General features: G+C 37.3%; 3 protein-coding genes across 3 annotated transcripts; all 3 read right to left on the bottom strand.

The window, feature by feature from the left end:
- Window positions 1–1,078: 1,078 nt before the first annotated feature.
- LOC116192941 (protein MAINTENANCE OF PSII UNDER HIGH LIGHT 1) lies at window positions 1,079–3,561 on the bottom strand. Its single transcript, XM_031521651.1, has 3 exons — window positions 3,245–3,561; window positions 2,412–2,546; window positions 1,079–1,677 (listed from the first exon to the last, which is right to left on the bottom strand). Exons 1-3 carry the CDS (start codon window positions 3,431–3,433, stop codon window positions 1,327–1,329), a joined length of 675 nt encoding a protein of 224 aa, XP_031377511.1. The 5' UTR covers window positions 3,434–3,561; the 3' UTR covers window positions 1,079–1,326.
- Window positions 3,562–3,905: 344 nt separating this feature from the next.
- Window positions 3,906–7,507, bottom strand: LOC116193001 (probable choline kinase 2). The gene is made up of 8 exons (XM_031521718.1): window positions 7,331–7,507; window positions 6,322–6,686; window positions 5,951–6,072; window positions 5,647–5,839; window positions 4,860–4,977; window positions 4,735–4,782; window positions 4,471–4,571; window positions 3,906–4,300 (listed from the first exon to the last, which is right to left on the bottom strand). Exons 2-8 carry the CDS (start codon window positions 6,670–6,672, stop codon window positions 4,208–4,210), a joined length of 1,026 nt encoding a protein of 341 aa, XP_031377578.1. The 5' UTR covers window positions 6,673–6,686; window positions 7,331–7,507; the 3' UTR covers window positions 3,906–4,207.
- Window positions 7,508–11,385: 3,878 nt separating this feature from the next.
- On the bottom strand, window positions 11,386–12,747 carry LOC116193291 (probable carboxylesterase 15). Its single transcript, XM_031522111.1, has one exon. The coding sequence runs from the start codon at window positions 12,653–12,655 to the stop codon at window positions 11,651–11,653; it is 1,005 nt and encodes a 334-aa protein (XP_031377971.1). The 5' UTR covers window positions 12,656–12,747; the 3' UTR covers window positions 11,386–11,650.
- Between the last annotated feature and the right edge of the window lie 4,145 nt (window positions 12,748–16,892).

Below are 16,892 nucleotides of genomic sequence, written 5' to 3'. Positions count from 1 at the left end.
CTTCTCCCTCTCTCTCTTATGGGAGGAGATCCAAGTGTTAGTATACAAAAAAAAAAGTTTGAAATTTCAGTACTTATTTCTCCAAACAATTTTGACTTAATCATTTAAGTACTTAATTTTTAGTCCAAGCAAATAAACATTACCTAAGCGTATTGCATTATGAATTATTTTTAATTTACTTATTACATTTTAAAGATAAATGCAATATTGGATCATGTATGAAAAATATATATGTAAATTTCGATAACATTTCCTGTAGTTTATTAAATAACCAACAACATATCCTCCTTTAAAGTTAGCCACACACCACTCCTCATTTCGCTGCATGATATTAAGAGTACTAGTTTTTGCCATGTGTATGCCCTATCACCGTGCTTTATCCAATTTATTCGAACTCGAATCTAACCTGATTTTGGTGATTGAGAAACAGGAAGGAGTATATATTATATAAAATCGGATCAGATTCAGTTCGGTTCGAATTTGGTGACAGGGCATTCATGTGTCCAAAACTAACTCTTAGTATCATGTCAGGTGAAGGAGTGGTGATGTGTAGTTGATTTTGAAAAAAAGGAGGTGTCGCTAGTCATTTAATAAACTATATGAGGTGTTGTCGAAATTTACCATAGGAAAAAGAAAAAGGATTGTGTATTATCTTGGTAAGGAAAATAGAGAAAAAAGACAGGTGAGACAGAGAGTGGAGAGAGTGGAGGGAGTGTGGGAGAGAATCGTGAGAGGTAGAAGAAGTAGGGGGATAGTTATGGCAGTTTACGATAGTGCTTATGGCTCATATTTTTATATTTTATATTTTTGAATGGGCAATTTTGGAAATTGAATGCTTAGATATTACTCATGGCTCGTACCATTTGAATGGGCAATTTTGGAAATTAAATGTTACGCCATTAACTGTCTCTCATATAAGCACTTTAATCACACTTATTATCTAAACCAATCGCATATTTATTTGCCAATTTATCACGTTCCGTAATTTTATACGACAACTTCTAGCGTCGTGTGATGAAATAGGATCCTGGCTTTCGACACATTTCACGTTTAGGCTGCACATAGCGATGCCGTCGAGTAAAATTTAACCCAACCAGTTGTCATTCTTTCCATATAGCCAATTACATAGAGATCTATGATAGTATCACTAAAGCCACGTTTTCTAATACCATCGACAAATATAATTATATTAGTTTAGAATTTAGTGACCGTTAAAATATTGGCCTTTCGTGTGATGCACGCATTCACAAACAATAGTACAGAAAAGAGAATTCCCAAGAGCAACATGAATTGCCTGCCTCATCATGAAAATGCCGTCAAAACTCTTCAGGTGGAAGCCTCGGGTTGAGTATCAGATGCAGCCTGGACCTGTGGAACTTCGGGCGTGGAGCTCTCAGGCTCTGCAACAGATGCTATAGGTTCGGGTGGGCTCGGGGCTGAAGCCTGAATGATCTCAGGAGGCTTGAACTTGTCGATGTAGTAACTGAGGGCTGGCCCGGAGTACTCAAGCATCTGAACTTGAGGTTCGTTCTTGCTCACCTGCAAAAGAACTGATGAGGCAGCTGCTATCGAGATCAGGGCAAGGCCCGCGGCTACTGCTGCTGTGTTCTCAGCACCATCTGATGAAGAGCCAGAATTTCCTGAGCTTATTGCACTCTCGGCTACGTATACTGTTGGCTGGAAACCAATGAAATGCATATAACTCAGTCATTTGTCCGCATGGTGAAACTCGGCCATTCTTTGTGCAGCAGCAAAAGGGTAATGCAATTGAACATCATACAATTTATAGCCTCGGACTGCTTATTCCAACACATAGAACGGGCTATTAGGAGTTTGAGATAGAGATCTGAAAAGGGATCAGAGCCACATAACAAGAAGAAACTGCTGCAACTGAAAGCAACAGGGAGACACAAAATCGAAGAGAATGTTCCGAAATATATAAATGAAAAACATACGCACCCGACAATTACTCTTATGGAATCAACTATTACTGTTCGTTGTATTCCTCTAGAGGTCTGATAATCACCAAAATACTGGCGAAGGGTTAGAATCTCGCATTGAGGAGGACTACTCCTAAGTAGAGTTGAACTGAATAAATTTTGTGAAGGCAGTAGGCCGACTTATTGACCAGCACTTTGCACACTAAGAAAATTTCACACTGTTCCAAATAACACATCCGGGAATCCCTCCAGCAAAGTTACAAAACCGACATTTACAATTTTCTTCTGCATAAACCTACAGAGTCTAACATAAGTAGTCTCGTTATAAATATTTTAGATGCCAACGCTAACCACTCCACAGCATCTCTCATTTCATTCATATAATTCCAGTTTACCATTTACGTAGCCAAGCATGAAAGCTCGTATACGGGAAACTTCATACTTGTGAGAACAGGAATCTTAAAAACAAACCTCGACAGAATAGATGTTGGTCTGGCCTGCAGTGTCCTTCTCGACGTAGCCAGTCCACCCTTTGCGGCGCGGTGGAAATGTACCAGCGACTTTGGTCTTATCACCTGCTAACCATTCCATGCTCACCTTCCCCACCTAGCAATTCATTTTCACCCGTAAATTTCACATCCATCTCAAACTCATGCTTGAAATAACTTGCTACCATCAACACCCAATCCAATCGAACTTCTTACCAATGAGCTATTTGAAAGCCAAAATTCACTCCATACATCCACTCTCTACAAATCCATGAAATCAGGTAAACCTGGAACTGAAGACCCAAATGGGTGACCACATTCAAGTTCATATCATGAACCTGTCCACTGAATTTTGTCATGGACCAAAGCAATCTTAGCCATTTGATAATGAGGGCAACAAAGAATATATTTTTTTGAGCAACGGGAACCCACGGCGATCAATACCCTAGACTGCTGCGGTTCAAGACAACTACGTGGCCCATGCCCAGGAATTATATATCCAACCGAGGGCGCGGCGTAAACACTCAAACCCCGGACATATTGCATGGCTCAACCTGCTTCTAACACAGCCAAGATCGACATGAATGAATGATAAGGACCTAAGTACAAAAAACATGTAGCGCAACACCGGATACGAACATGAAGCTCATACCCAAACAAAATGAGCCAATTAAGATTACTTGGCCCATGCTATAGAGCTGCTAAAGACTAAAACACCATCAACACGAACTAACATCAGCACTGAATCTGAAATTCGCAATATTTTGTGAAATTACGTTACAGCTAGAGGAGGAGACTTTTTTTTTTTTCCCCTACCTCCTTGTTGGGAGCGCATTCTTCTTCGTTGCAGTCGTCGGAATCGTCGGAGGAAGCTCTGACGGTGAGGAGCTTAGGGAAGTGCTTCCTCTGAGACCGGTAGACGAACCTAGCCGGCGACGGGTTGAAGACGGAGCTGTTGGCTGATATCATCGTGTTGTTCATCAGAGCTTGCGAAGCACAAGCCATATAGAATCGAATATAATTACTCTAATCCGTTAGCTCCACAAAATAAAACAATCCGAAGGGGAAGAGAGAGAGAGAGAGAGAGAGAGATGAGAATTTTTATTTTTTTTTTCCCCTTCTCTCTCTTTGCATTTTTGTGATTTATTATGAGTTTCCAATGGATGCTGACCGGCTACGTGTCAATTTGTGGTTCCGAGGGAGCTTCAGATGCTGACCAGACAAGAAATATCATCACTTGTATAGCCCCCAATACAATGCTTAGAAAAATTTTACGGTCTGACGACCGTCCGGTGCCCCGAGGCCGTTGGATTGGAGGATGATTCCCCGGCAGAATCCTCCATCTAACGATTCTGAGGCCTCCTGGACGGTCCGGCCTGGGACCCCACTCCCAGACCATATTCGCTCAATTGATTTTCTCGGAGGAAGGATTTAGTCTAAAATGATCTTTAGCTTTGTGTTAGATGACATACAAACCGAAGTACAATAAATTTGAATAATTGATCCTTAACTTCAATCCCGACGACGACAAATTGTGCGAATAAGAATAAGAACATATAAAAGACTTGAAACCATTATGTTGCCAGCATCAAGACATTTTTACACAAGGGCAGCGAGACATTTTTCGCTCATCTTGTAAAAGCAGCGAAACAGCCAAGTAGCCTCATACGAATTCTTCATTACAGTTGCGCCCCCACGAAATTTACACAGGCTGAATCCCTGACTGTACTCGTATAGTACAAAATTTCAAGACCAAATCCCACAGCTTATCGGGAGATATTACTTCAACAGCTCGTCTCTCCTCAACCAGAACTGGTTGAACCTCTGCTTTGCGTACTCCACGTAGTCGAAATCAATCTCATTCACATGCTCCTGAAAAAATGCACATCAAAATATCAAAACTCAAAATAACAACAAACAAGAACCCCATTCATGCTTAAAAGACCAGTACCTCGTGCAGTTGTAACAACCTCATTCACTCTTTAAGAAGCTATAATCATAGGACAAAATTAGAGTTAACGCTAGGACGAGAAAGTTCATACCGATATTATCCCCCACAATCCCCAGAATAGATGGCTTGCAAGAGTGTACTTCTCAATGTCCCCGAGCAACTGATCTACATCGTTTTGGCAAGGTACATGACCTGCAAAGCCCCCTTCACGATTAATTATTCATACTTGGGGAAGGTTTATTTCTCCATGTCTCTGCCACGTCTTCCATTAGAAGATAAATCTGCACAAGTAATCTGTGCAGCAGTGGTTTTTCAGGCACTAATACAAGGGAAACTGATAGGAAAGAGCCGTTACCTGAAGAACTCAGATATGTATACACGAACCTCTGGCGCTCCTCCAGACCTGTTGCAGTTCTGCGTCTCAGAAACAAAATTCTCGAGGCTGATGAAGTATGGGAAGAAGTTGAGATTATAGCTCACCAGGATATTTTCCGTAGTCTAGCACATGGGGAGTCTCTGTATGGTAATCAGCAGCCATCTCACAAAAATGATTTGCTATATCAAAGGCAATAGGATTGTAACTCGAGTACTCATAGTCCTGGAGCAGGGCACAAAGTACTAGAATGAAAATCTCAAATATCTCAATCTCCTGTCAGGCTTCCCCAGAGAAATGAAGAAAAAAGTATGACCGAAAGGTGAGGAGACAGGGAAAGGTTTATTAGAGGAATATTGAAATAACCATGTACTGCAACATTCATGATGGGGTCACAAAACTTGTCAAAAAGGATAAAAAATTAATCAAATGGACTAAATGACTATCCTTGGCATCAGCATGAAGCTATCAGGTGACAGATAGAAAACATATGCTCCATTGCCTGATCAAGGGGCAGAGATAGATCCACTTGACAACTGCAACACTTCAGAGGACAGAGGCTGACTTTTCTAATGCGTTCTTAGTCAAAAGGATGGACTACTGTTAAGACTTAACACGTTATCAACACAAGAAATAGAATAATAACTAAGGCCTTGTGCATAAAGTTTTGTTAAATGGGAGTCAAATGTGCAAGCATGGATACCTCTAGGCTCGTGTACCATATAAAACATTAAGAGGGCCATTGCTAGTTGTTCTAGAAGCTTAAGAGATGAAAGCATGATTTATCATTTGTTCCTGGTAACAATAAAAGCTTAGCAAACCAACCTAACAGCAATCTGGCAGACCAACAATGGTTGAAGCGCATACAAAAACATGATAAAAAAAGAAACTTACAATGATGGTAATCATTTTGGTCTCCTCATCCATCATAATGTTACCATATTGCAGATCATTGTGGCAAAATCCTATACGTCGATCCTCCATAAGCTCTTTTTGCAATAGATCAATTTCCCCTTCAACGGCGTCCAAGTTAACATCATGGGCTTCTTTAGGAGTAGCCATATTCTTGGCCGTTCTAAGCCATTTTCTGAGACATCAATCGAGGTATTAGGGCTTAATTATCTCAGATGAATTCTCTGGTTGAAAAATAGCATTTAGATCCAATCAGCATATACAGAATGAAGGGCAAGAATCATACTTTAACCTATCCCACAGAGTAACATTCTTCGAGCCTGGCATATCAAGATCATGAAACTCCTTCATTTTAGTTGCTATACGAGCAGAAATCTCTGGATCACGCAGGTCGGGAGCTGATAGGGTCTGCGATGCGCAATTTTTGTTTTCAATGATAATGCAAAAGGTCAGATTTTCTGATGAAGGGCAGAATACCATCCCAAAACTTATGTTGACATAAGGTCCACCAAGCAGCACAAATTAAGAACTAATCCAGTTGCACCCATCACAACATACTTGTTAATTAACTAGCGATTCAAAAGCATTAATCACATAAATAAAAGTTCAAAAGAAGAATCTCATGAATCCCAGAATTCACAATGTGGAAACTAGTACCCTTGCATGAATGAACTCTTCGATTCTCCCACTAGAAAACCTCCCGAGGAGACGAGGCCCTTGCCCATGCTTTGACATGAACTCAAATGTCCGGATCTCATCATCCCGGTCGAAGAACACTTCCACACCCTCGCCGTAGATTCTGACTACAACTTTCCTTGAGACATCTTCATCTTTTGTCGGCCACTTTATCTGGAAAACTTCATTTGTCATCGCACCCTTGAGTGGCATCACCTGCAGGGCATTTGAATCAAGGACGTCTTCCCAGTGGGAAGCCATTGAATGTAAAATCTTCTTTGCTTCAATGGGTAGGCGGGTCCCAGCATCCGCGGCAGTTTCTACAGCACCCATAACAGAGCTGGGTCCTAAAATATATGGAGAACAAGAAAGAAAGATCAATCACCTACGACTATCCACAAAGTAGGATTTCTAATTAGTCTTTATCTTAGGAAGTACCAATAAATTGATCATGCGAAGAACGCTCTTTCATTCTCCAAGAAATGTCGATAAAACCTAGATGGTAGCTAGTTCAATATATATGCATGTATATATATATGTGTGTGTGTGTGTGTGTGTGTGTGTATAAGCAGTGGATCTGATCAACTTAATCGGTTGACATTCCTAAGCTGGCTCGCAGTTAACCTCATAAATGGTATATACACTCAGAATCACAATTAGCACCGTTTCATCGCACCACTTTAATCGGAAGCTTCACCATTAATCCTGAAGTCACTTTAGGCACAGAAAGAGACGACGACAAACCCAGGGAAGCCTCTTAGTCTAAGCTCTCAGAATTAAGCATTCAAGATGCAATCGAGAATCACATGCATATGCGTTCCAGCATCCATGGCAGACAAAATTTCAGCTAAGAATCCTTATCGACATTTGTTCTGTTCCCCTAGGATGACGTGAATGAACAGAATAGTCGTAGTTCATCGATGAGTCGATGGATCTTTCTTTGCTATCAATCCGGAACAGAACAGTTAATTGATCAATAAAATATACTCGCCTTAGAGATACAGGGATGGGACAAATGATTGAAAAGCTGTAAGAAGTCGGATGGCGCCGGCGTAGATAGCCGGCAGCAAGGCGTCTCGTCGCCGGAGAGAAGGGGCAGTGGGGGAGGGGAGCTAGGGAGATTCTCGTCCGTACAGTTGGCTGTTGCTTCGGGAAGAAAGTTCGTGGCGGAATTTTATAGATTTTCGCGGAGAGAGCTGAGCCGTTTGATTGAAGTGATGTGCGAGTCAACGTCGAACGAGAAATTGAAATGGTCAAACAAAGAGTGGGAATGGAAAAAGATAAGGGAAGGTGGAAATGGAAAGGAATTTACCCAAAAAAAGAAAAGAAGAAAAAGGAAAGGAAATCTAATTAAAAAATAATAAAGTCGAACAGTGACAGGCCGATAGTAATAGAATAATATTTTTATTGGGATTAAAGTATTAGATATTCTTATAAATTTTAAATATTTTATATTTTATACCTATAAAAGTCAATAGGATAATGAAAAACAGAACCGTCAAAAATCAAGATGATTAAGGTGGTGTTAGGTAACGGAATAAAGTATAATTCTACTTTATCCTAGCAAAAATAATTGATGGAATTTATTCTATTAAATTTGTCGTAATGATGGTTAAGAAAAATTATATGAGATAATTTATTATAAAATTATGAAAAAAATAAAAAGTATTGATTGTGTTATTGAATTGAGGGAAAAATAATGAATAGTTGAGAGAATTTGGTATTAAAAAATTAATTATAATAATGATTAAAAAAAGTATGTGAAAGAATTTATTATTAAATTGAAGAAAAGATAAAAAAGTAATTATTGTATTGTTGAATTAAGGGAAAAGTAAATTAAAGTTATGTGGAGTATGATTTAACTCAATTGCTAAACAAAGCCCAGTTAAGATATTGCTTTAAAAATATTGTTGGATTTAGTACTCAAAAATAAAATTCGTGAATGCACGGGTCTTTCAATTGGTAAATGACTACAAGCTAATAAATATGGGAAGAATCGTAAAATGAGTAACACTAGTTTTTTTGTCCCGTGCATTGCACGGATTCATTTTCATGTATCTCTATATCATTTATTATTGCAATAATTTACACTTTGAAACATCGATTCTCTTAATAAAAAAATCTTAATTTTTAATTTTATTTGCGAATAGTAATCTTCAATAGTTTTTTTTGTTATAAATTAAAGTAAGTTGATTATTGTAATAAGAATTTAAATTTAATTATTTCAATTTTGTATCATATTTTTAATTAATTGTTAATATAGATTTATCACATATATTAAGTTTTAGGACAAATGTTTGTTTTGTCCTTTACTAAACATTGTTTACGAGATCTATATTTTTAAGTTTTATTTTTATTTTATTTATGAGCTTAAGTTCATAAAGCTATGTCATAGATTTTTCTTTTACAAGATCATAATTTTTTATAAATTATATATATAATTAATCAATTAATTTCTGTGTAGTTGTATATCATTTGTATTGTATATATATGTTCATTTTAATATACATAGATCATGACAAATTTGAACGATTTTTTTTTGCTGGAATATTATTTACAAATCAAATAATATGGTCAAGTCAAGACTAGATTGAATCAACTCAATCAAGTCCAGAAATTTCGCAGATCAATTCCTCTGCGGACGGTCTGAGCCTTCAACTAAAAAGTATTTACGTTGACTCAACCACCAAAAATACATACATATATACATGTATATTTTATATATATATATATATAGTCTATACAGATTAAAAAAATAAAGAGGAAATTTTTTTTTATTATAATGGAGGCTCATGAATTTAGTACAATAAATTAGAAATTTCAATGACTAATAAAAGGTCACAAATAATATTATTAATTATCAAAATTAAAAATTTTTAATTATCAAAAGAGAGCGTGATTACTGCATTATACCCTTTTGATAGCGAAAGAATTTTTTTTTCTTTTTTGTTTTTGGGTGAACAGAGAAATGTTTCATTCACTGTATTGGAGTTCTCTGGAAGTTTTCAGGAAATTAATTTATTAGATGGAAACTGCCTAGAATGGTTCCACCAATCTTCCAGGAACAAACTACTGATGATTAGGTCTCCCTACTACCCCCCTTGGGCAATTTTCATTGAAAGTGATAGGGTCAAGTAAAAGTTACAAATAAAAAATCAATTCCACAATTGGATGTATATAATGTAGACTCAATCGAATTTATATACAACGAGCTAAATTCAACTAGCAATAGTATTGCTTGATTAATTTATTTGCGAAAAAGGGGGCGTAATATTGTCATCTCGATTTGAAATGAAATGCATGACTTCGATTCAATTCTCATTGGTGAGAGTTCTATACCGCTTTGTTTCTCATTCCTAATTCCCTATTAATTAAGCTCGTGAGTCGGCATTGTAATTCGATTAAAAAAAGAAAAAATGCACGTATGGCCATCCCATGTGCATGACCTTTTCTTAGTTGATTAATTATTGTAAGTACGTACCCCGCGTTTTCTTGCCTTATATTATATATGGGAAGAAATGAAGCAATTGTATATATATATATATATATATATAAACCGAAAGCATATCGGAAGTTCTCGCGGAGAATATATTCGTTTTTCAAACTCGCGAGTTACTCTTTTATTTTTTAAAAATTGTAAATAAATTAATGTAAATATATATATATATTACTTAACCATGAAGTATGTAATAATAATATAAATTAAGGTAAATTACATTGGTAGTCCAAAAAGTTTTACAAATGTTTTAATATGGTACAATAAGTTTTTTTTGCTACTTGATGATACAAAATGTTTTAAAGTTATTTCAGTATAGTATAAACCGTCATCTCGCCATTGACGCCATCAAGCCGACGCTGATGGTGCAAAATCGATTTTTGTGGGACATTACATGGTTGTGCAAAATGTTTTGAAGTTGTAACTTAATAATACAAAATGTTTTACATAAGTTACATGATAGTGCAAAATTTACAGTCTTGTAAAGGACGGCTTGACGACGTTAATGGCGAGATGACGATTTGTACTATACCAAAATAATTTTGAAACATTTTGTACCATCAAGTAGCAAAAAAAATTTTTATACCATATTGAAATATTTATAAATTTTTTTGAACCACCAATGCAATTGACTGTATAAATTAATATAATAACATATGCGTTTACTTAGCAGTAAAGCAAATATAAGTTATGTTTCTTTTCAGTTTGATGTCAGCGAGAAGGGGCCGGCGGTACAGCACTGGAGCAAGACGTCCAGGAGGACAGCAAGGGAAGAAGGACCGGAGGCGGTCCGACGGCCATTGCGGATTCTGGTAGGAGAAGCAAAGCAAACAGGAAGGGTAGATTGCAGAGGAGGTGGTTGCAACAGAGCGCGGAAATGGAAATCACTCATCACGTAACAGTAAAAAAAAAATCCCGAAAACACAGACAATCCCCACAATTGTGCATTGTTGTGTTGGGCGTGGTTCGAGGAACAAGCGGGCAGTTGGGTGAGGCCGGCAGTGAGGGTGCCTATGAGGAGGCGACGAGGGCGCATACGGGAAGTTCGGCAGGGCACTGGCGTGGGCTATAGGTACAGTGACTGTGCGGAGGATAAAGTGGAAGGAGTGGCGGAAGGGATCGATGGACACTGAATAGGCGGGCGGTCGGCCAAAAGTCGTAGGGGAGGTAGGGGCATAGAATTCAGAAAATGCCAGACCCCCCAGACCTTTTCAATTATAGAGTATGTTTGGAATTGGGAAGGCACCGACCGCATAAAAACACGGGAAGAAATCGAAAAGGCATATAATTGTTGTCTCTAGGTGTGAAAACACTACAGATTGTGTCAATTAGCATGAAAACACTTCAGTGAGGTTCATATTTTTTATTAGAGGTATAGATTATATCGATTAGATTTTATGCTGGGAAGATAATCTACTTGATAGATTAGATAGATTTGAATATATCCAGCAAAAAGAAGAAGAAGATAGATTTGAATAAGTGTCGGATAAATAAAGACAAAAAAAAGAAAAGAAAAGGAAGAGAAAAAATGCGAGAGTATTATATCAATGTTGATTAGCTCAAACCGTCTGGAGTTTATTCTTTTTAAATAAAGTTTTATATTCGAAACACTGGAACTCGACATGGATCCCTGCATATATGTCGATGCGTATTACTTTTCACATTGATGTTTATTTGAACTCAAGTCTCCGCTGGAACAACTCATCAGGATACATGCCACTTACGCTATTTGAGCAAACGACTTCCATTTGAAATTTAAACACTGGGTGAGGAATTGAAGCTAGGCTTGGGCGGTCATTGCTATTTATATCATCTTCAATGCTTATGAATGAAGTCTATGATGCCCGAGAAAAGCCGGTCGGTCTCAGCGGATGTGTTCGGGTCCATATCGACCGCGATCTTATTGAGGTAAAAGCTGTGAGTCATCCCATGGCTGATAAACAACTCCACCTCCTTGTCAGCTTTCTTCATAGCTTCGTAGTACTCCATCTCGGTGTCTATGATTAGGTCCCTGTCGGCCAGACAGAGCAGATAGGGAGGCAGGTTCAGCTTTGCAAGTGGCGGGGCGGCCAGTCCCATTGGGCACGTGATAGGGTGGTCCTTGTTCGCCCCGATGGGTAGGCTCAAGCCAATGAACTTGTCCAGCATGTCTAGGGTCAGGAATGGGGACTGGGGTTGCTCCAGCTCGGACCGGCTCCTCTGTGATCTCATGAACCCCGGGTGGATTGGGATCGCCCCAGCCAGCTTGGAGGGGCCAATGTCAGCTTTCCCAGCCCTGGCTGCAACCTCGTGGACTAAGTTCCCCCCGGAGCTGTCCCCAATCAGGAAGATCCGGCTGAAGTCCCCTTGCGCCTCGAGCCAGGGCTCGCCCTTCTCCCCCCTGGCCACATCTTGGAGCCAGAGAAGGGCCGAGTAGGCATCATCGATGGCTGCAGGGAGACGGTGCTCCGGGGCCAGCTTCAGGTACACCGACACGCAGATCGCCGGGGCCAAGCGGGCGAGCTTGGTGTATATGGTGTAGTACATGAAACAATCAGCCTGGGTAATGCAGAAACCTCCTCCATGGAAGTGGAGGAGGATGGGCAGCTTCTCCTCCGCGGGACGACGCTCGGGCAGGTAAATCCGGACACGGGAGCCCGCTTCCTTGTCAATCACCACATCACGGGTGGCTACTCCATCGATGAATTCGTCGTGGGGAGGCACAGGCTCGGCCATGAACTTGGCCTCCGGCGGGCCGGTCCAGGAACGATCGACCGACCCGTCTTCAAAAACCCGGAGCCAGCCGGAGACCTCATCCACAACTCTCTTTTGGAAAACCATAATCGTCAACAATTAGAGGGCAGCTGCAGCTCTATTCAAGGAAAGTTTGGGTTCGCGTGAGTAGTGATAAAGGAAACCCATCTACTATATATAGAGCTGCTTTGAAGGGAGGGCTTGTGTGTTGTGAATTGTGAAATGTATAGGAAGTTTCAAGGGCATCATTTTTAGTCAAGCAGTCGCTAGGAAGAGTTGGACAATGTCTGTTTATAATTCTTTTTTATATATTTTCACAAGAGATGTTTAACTAAAATTATATAATTCATCTTCACCAATATATATATATATATATACAAAATTCACCATTTGATTGCCAGAAGCATTGACTGGAATCCTCAGTCCTTGTGTTTTAAGAGATGTTAATTAGTAATTAACTGGAATCCGTTGGATAATTCTTTCATGATAAGTGGCGGATTTAAGATGCGAGAGTTAATGGGTGCAAATCGCGATATAATTTTTTCTTATAAGATATTGTAACATCCTGATTGATCAGCCCCTACACCGCGAGCTGCAGTCTCATATTGATAGAAGAAAATGATATATTAATTAATAAGCACAGAGGATTAGATATTAATTATTCATACGGATCGCACCAAGCCAAGCAGTTAAGGGAGGGCCTAGAATGGGAGACCTCCGTTAAAGTGTATTTTTATGGAGGCTTTGAAAAAATTAGTTTTTTGGTATTTTGTAAGGTAATTTACTATTTAACCGGGAGTAAATATTGAATGAATATTACTTATTCACTTGGATGTGTAACACTCAATAAAAATACATAAAATGAAAAACTGATCACACAATAGATCCACAGATTCTATCTTACAAATATTTTTTATTGGTTCTTATTCATTCAAAGTGAATGAGTAATACACATTGAATTTTTCTCATTTAACAAGAGTTTTAGTTTCACGCAAAATAACAAATTTTTTATTATTTAATAAATATCTTATTATATTTAGAAACAATAAGTTTCTTATTAAGTGTCTTTTTATTTAATAAATTTTTTATTATTTCGTTACCGATAAACATCTAACAATTTACGACGTGACAATCTTTAATTAATCTCAGTAAAATCCTCCCTTTAACAAGTCACCGAATAGAAGTCTAACTCAGCCACATGGCGTGAGAAAGTCCAATTAAATTGTATGAAATTAAAATTTTAATGTTAATCACTCGAATAATTATCATAATTATTTTTTATTAAAAAAATTTTATTGATTTTTTTTATCACGTCATTTGAGACGAAATTATTTAAAAATTTCTCAAACCTCCCTTCTTTTCGTCCTCTTTTTTTTTTTTGGCCTTTTTCCAATAGAAGAGTTGAACGCAGCCGTGGGGCCTACCGTCATTTCGATCAAATTGTGCGGAAGCTCAATCGAATTTTTTGGCACTCTTTTTCTTGTCTGCGTTCTCTCTTCATCTTCAAAGCCGCCAATCAATTATGAATAGCTTATTGGTAGGTCTCAGAAAAAAAATCGGAAAATCGAAAGCCCAAATAATTCAAAGTTTGAATTTCAAACCTACCCGATCCTAAAGTTTAATTTTTTTTCCTCTTTAAATAATTTTTGGGTAGTTTTCGAGACCAGCGAAAAACCCCAAAATATATATTCTCACATTTATGTCTTAATTTCTTAATTCTTCTTTCACATTTATTTGTTTTCGACTTGTTATATATATAATAGTTAGAACTTTTAAACTTTAATCAAACTTCAATTGTTGGATTCATTATTTATTAGATTGTTTTGAACTTTTTCTTATTTCGAGCATTTTATTTATTTTAATGAGAGTATTTTAATATAATTGAATCTTAAGGTGTAAAATGTTATTTTGTCACATCCGAGTCCCAAAAAAATGAAATGGCGGAGGTGGCTGGCTTTTCTTATTTCCAAATGTTTGTGAGTGCTTTTTTTTTAATGTTTAAATAATCGGTTCAAAAATGAAGGAGGCCCGAAATATTATTAAAAAAAACCGAAACCACCCACCTACTTTCGCTCCTATTTACTTGGGAAATCAAAGTCAACTACAGATGTTAAGGAAATTTCTATGAACAGCTTATACTCTTTTTTTTTGTGCGGGGTGTGGTTGTTGCTGATTCAATATTCGTGTTTATCGATGGGATAGGGAGCCTACCCTTTCCCTCCAAACACGACATAGCGCTTCAGCCGAAAAAAACAAAAAACGACAAAGTGCCATCGCGAAAGCAAATTAATCCAAGACCATTTTTGACTTTAATCTTTTTCTTGATAAAGCAAATGATATTCACACATTTTCCATTTTATAAAAAGATTCGAGTTCGTACTGACATTACGTGCAATATGACCAGATGACCTATTAACACGAAAGAATCTATATATAAAATAATTAGGGTGTGTTTGGATTTGAAATAATGTTTAACTCAACTCAACTTAATTCTACTTATTTTCAATTCAACATCACAATCATTACTTAATCATTATTTTCTCTCAATTATTTATTACTTTTTCACACTTTTTCTCATAATTCAACAATACAATCATTACAAACCAATTAAAATCAAAACTCAACTCAACTCAACTCTCAATCCAAACGCACTCTTAATTACCAATAACAATTAATCATATAACTAAAAATTTTCAACCTCTAGTACACCTTGTAGCTTTCTGTCAAGAGTTATTGTATAGGAGAGAAAAAATGATGTCAAAAGGAAGGTAGGAGGAAAGAGAAATGAGAGTGAGAGAAAATAAGAGAAATGGGTAATTATTGTTTGTATAAATAATCATACTTAACTTAATTTCATTTCATTTTTTTTCTTGATTCAACAGCAGAATCGTCACTTTCTTATGTATCTCTTCAAACACTCTCATACTTTTTTTTATCTATTATTATAATTAATTTTTTAATATTAAATTCTCTCAACTATTTAATATTTTTTATTCAATTCAACACCACAATCATTACTTTTTATCTTATTCATTAAATTCTCTCACATACTTTTCATAACTACTTTGTCTTTATCTCCTCAAATCAAACTAAATCAAATTAAATCAAATCCAATTTCGTTACCAAACGCATACTAAGTTTGTGTTTATATTATTATTATAACCTTAATCCAATGACTCACATTATTTACACTATCCATGATAATTGAGTGGTTGTGAAAATAAAAGGTGAGATGAAAGTCTTCTTTTTTTGGAGCTTTTAATAGCAAGAGAATAATTCCCAAACCCTAAATTTATTTTGTGTTCTTTTGGATTTTCTTTTTTCATTTTTTTTCAGTTACATTATTACTTATTTTCTCCTTGTTCCATATTTATCTCTCGATAATTTTCAATTTTTCTTGGTGCAGGTACTATACAATCATCAATATATTCATCTGCCGACAACACTAGATCCAGGGGCGAATCCAGAATTTTCGTTCAGGGGAGGCAAAAATATTGCTTGACATAAATAGTACATAAATTTTTTTTTCAGGGAGGACAAAGAGCAAATTTTATATAGAAAAATTCATAAATTAACATAATTTTGGAGCAAAATTATAAAAAAATCAAAGTTCAGGGGGCCCTGGTATTACATTGGCTCCGTCCCTGACTAGATCCATGGTACATATGAAAGATAGCATTTTAGTGCACGTTGTTTAGGTGGGAACAACATTGTTTCCCCCTGTATATATCAATCTCCTCCTTTCTCTTGCCTTTGTCTTTGCCTTCATGTTTTCCACATTTTGCAATTCCTTTAATTTATAGATAATATTAAGCAAGTATTATGCACCTAAGTAGATAATTAATAGTCAAGCAGAATGACCGTAAGTAGGAAATTATGCACATGACGATCCTATGAAATTCCATTAAGGTGTTATTCATTCCACAGCGAATAAATAACACTTGTTGTTACCATTTACCCATCCTTGATTGCAGCAAGCGGAGAACAAATTATTCTTGTCCAAGCCATGACGCTTTGCAATATCCCTTTCTATGATTTTTTCTACCTTTCATTGGACTTTCCATCTCAGTCTCTATTCATTATCATAAACATTGCCAAACATGTGGGAAATTTGAAAGAGCCCGAATGGGTGCAGTGTTGTGGACCATCACCCTATTCCTGATCTGATCCCAATAGGAATAGTGTAAACTCGCGATTTTCATTTGTAATTGAAAAAAAAGGTTATAATATTGGGCTGGCCATAGCCGTCCCAGTAGATGGCCTGACTCGAGACATGAATAAGCATAGGCAAGTTCTGGCTCTCTCTCTCTCTCTCTCTCTCTCT

Source organism: Punica granatum, chromosome 1 (genome assembly GCF_007655135.1).
Source record: "Punica granatum isolate Tunisia-2019 chromosome 1, ASM765513v2, whole genome shotgun sequence".
Taxonomy (NCBI): domain Eukaryota; kingdom Viridiplantae; phylum Streptophyta; class Magnoliopsida; order Myrtales; family Lythraceae; genus Punica; species Punica granatum.
This window is presented reverse-complemented; position numbering and strand designations above follow the sequence as displayed.

What these genes read in the sequence shown, in the direction of transcription:
- LOC116192941 (XM_031521651.1), bottom strand. Translation starts at nt 3,433, where the DNA reads ATGGCTTGTGCTTCGCAAGCTCTGATGAACAACACGATGATATCAGCC. An exon ending in AATGCGCTCCCAACAAGGAG is followed by an intron (nt 2,547 to 3,244) that starts GTAGGGGAAAAA and finishes ATGAATTGCTAG; the next exon opens with GTGGGGAAGGTGAGCATGGA. An exon ending in CCAACATCTATTCTGTCGAG is followed by an intron (nt 1,678 to 2,411) that starts GTTTGTTTTTAA and finishes ATTGGTTTCCAG; the next exon opens with CCAACAGTATACGTAGCCGA.
- LOC116193001 (XM_031521718.1), bottom strand. Translation starts at nt 6,672, where the DNA reads ATGGGTGCTGTAGAAACTGCCGCGGATGCTGGGACCCGCCTACCCATT. An exon ending in CCAAAATGATTACCATCATT is followed by an intron (nt 4,978 to 5,646) that starts GTAAGTTTCTTT and finishes GCCCTGCTCCAG; the next exon opens with GACTATGAGTACTCGAGTTA. An exon ending in GATTGTGGGGGATAATATCG is followed by an intron (nt 4,301 to 4,470) that starts GTATGAACTTTC and finishes GCATTTTTTCAG; the next exon opens with GAGCATGTGAATGAGATTGA.
- LOC116193291 (XM_031522111.1), bottom strand. Translation starts at nt 12,655, where the DNA reads ATGGTTTTCCAAAAGAGAGTTGTGGATGAGGTCTCCGGCTGGCTCCGG.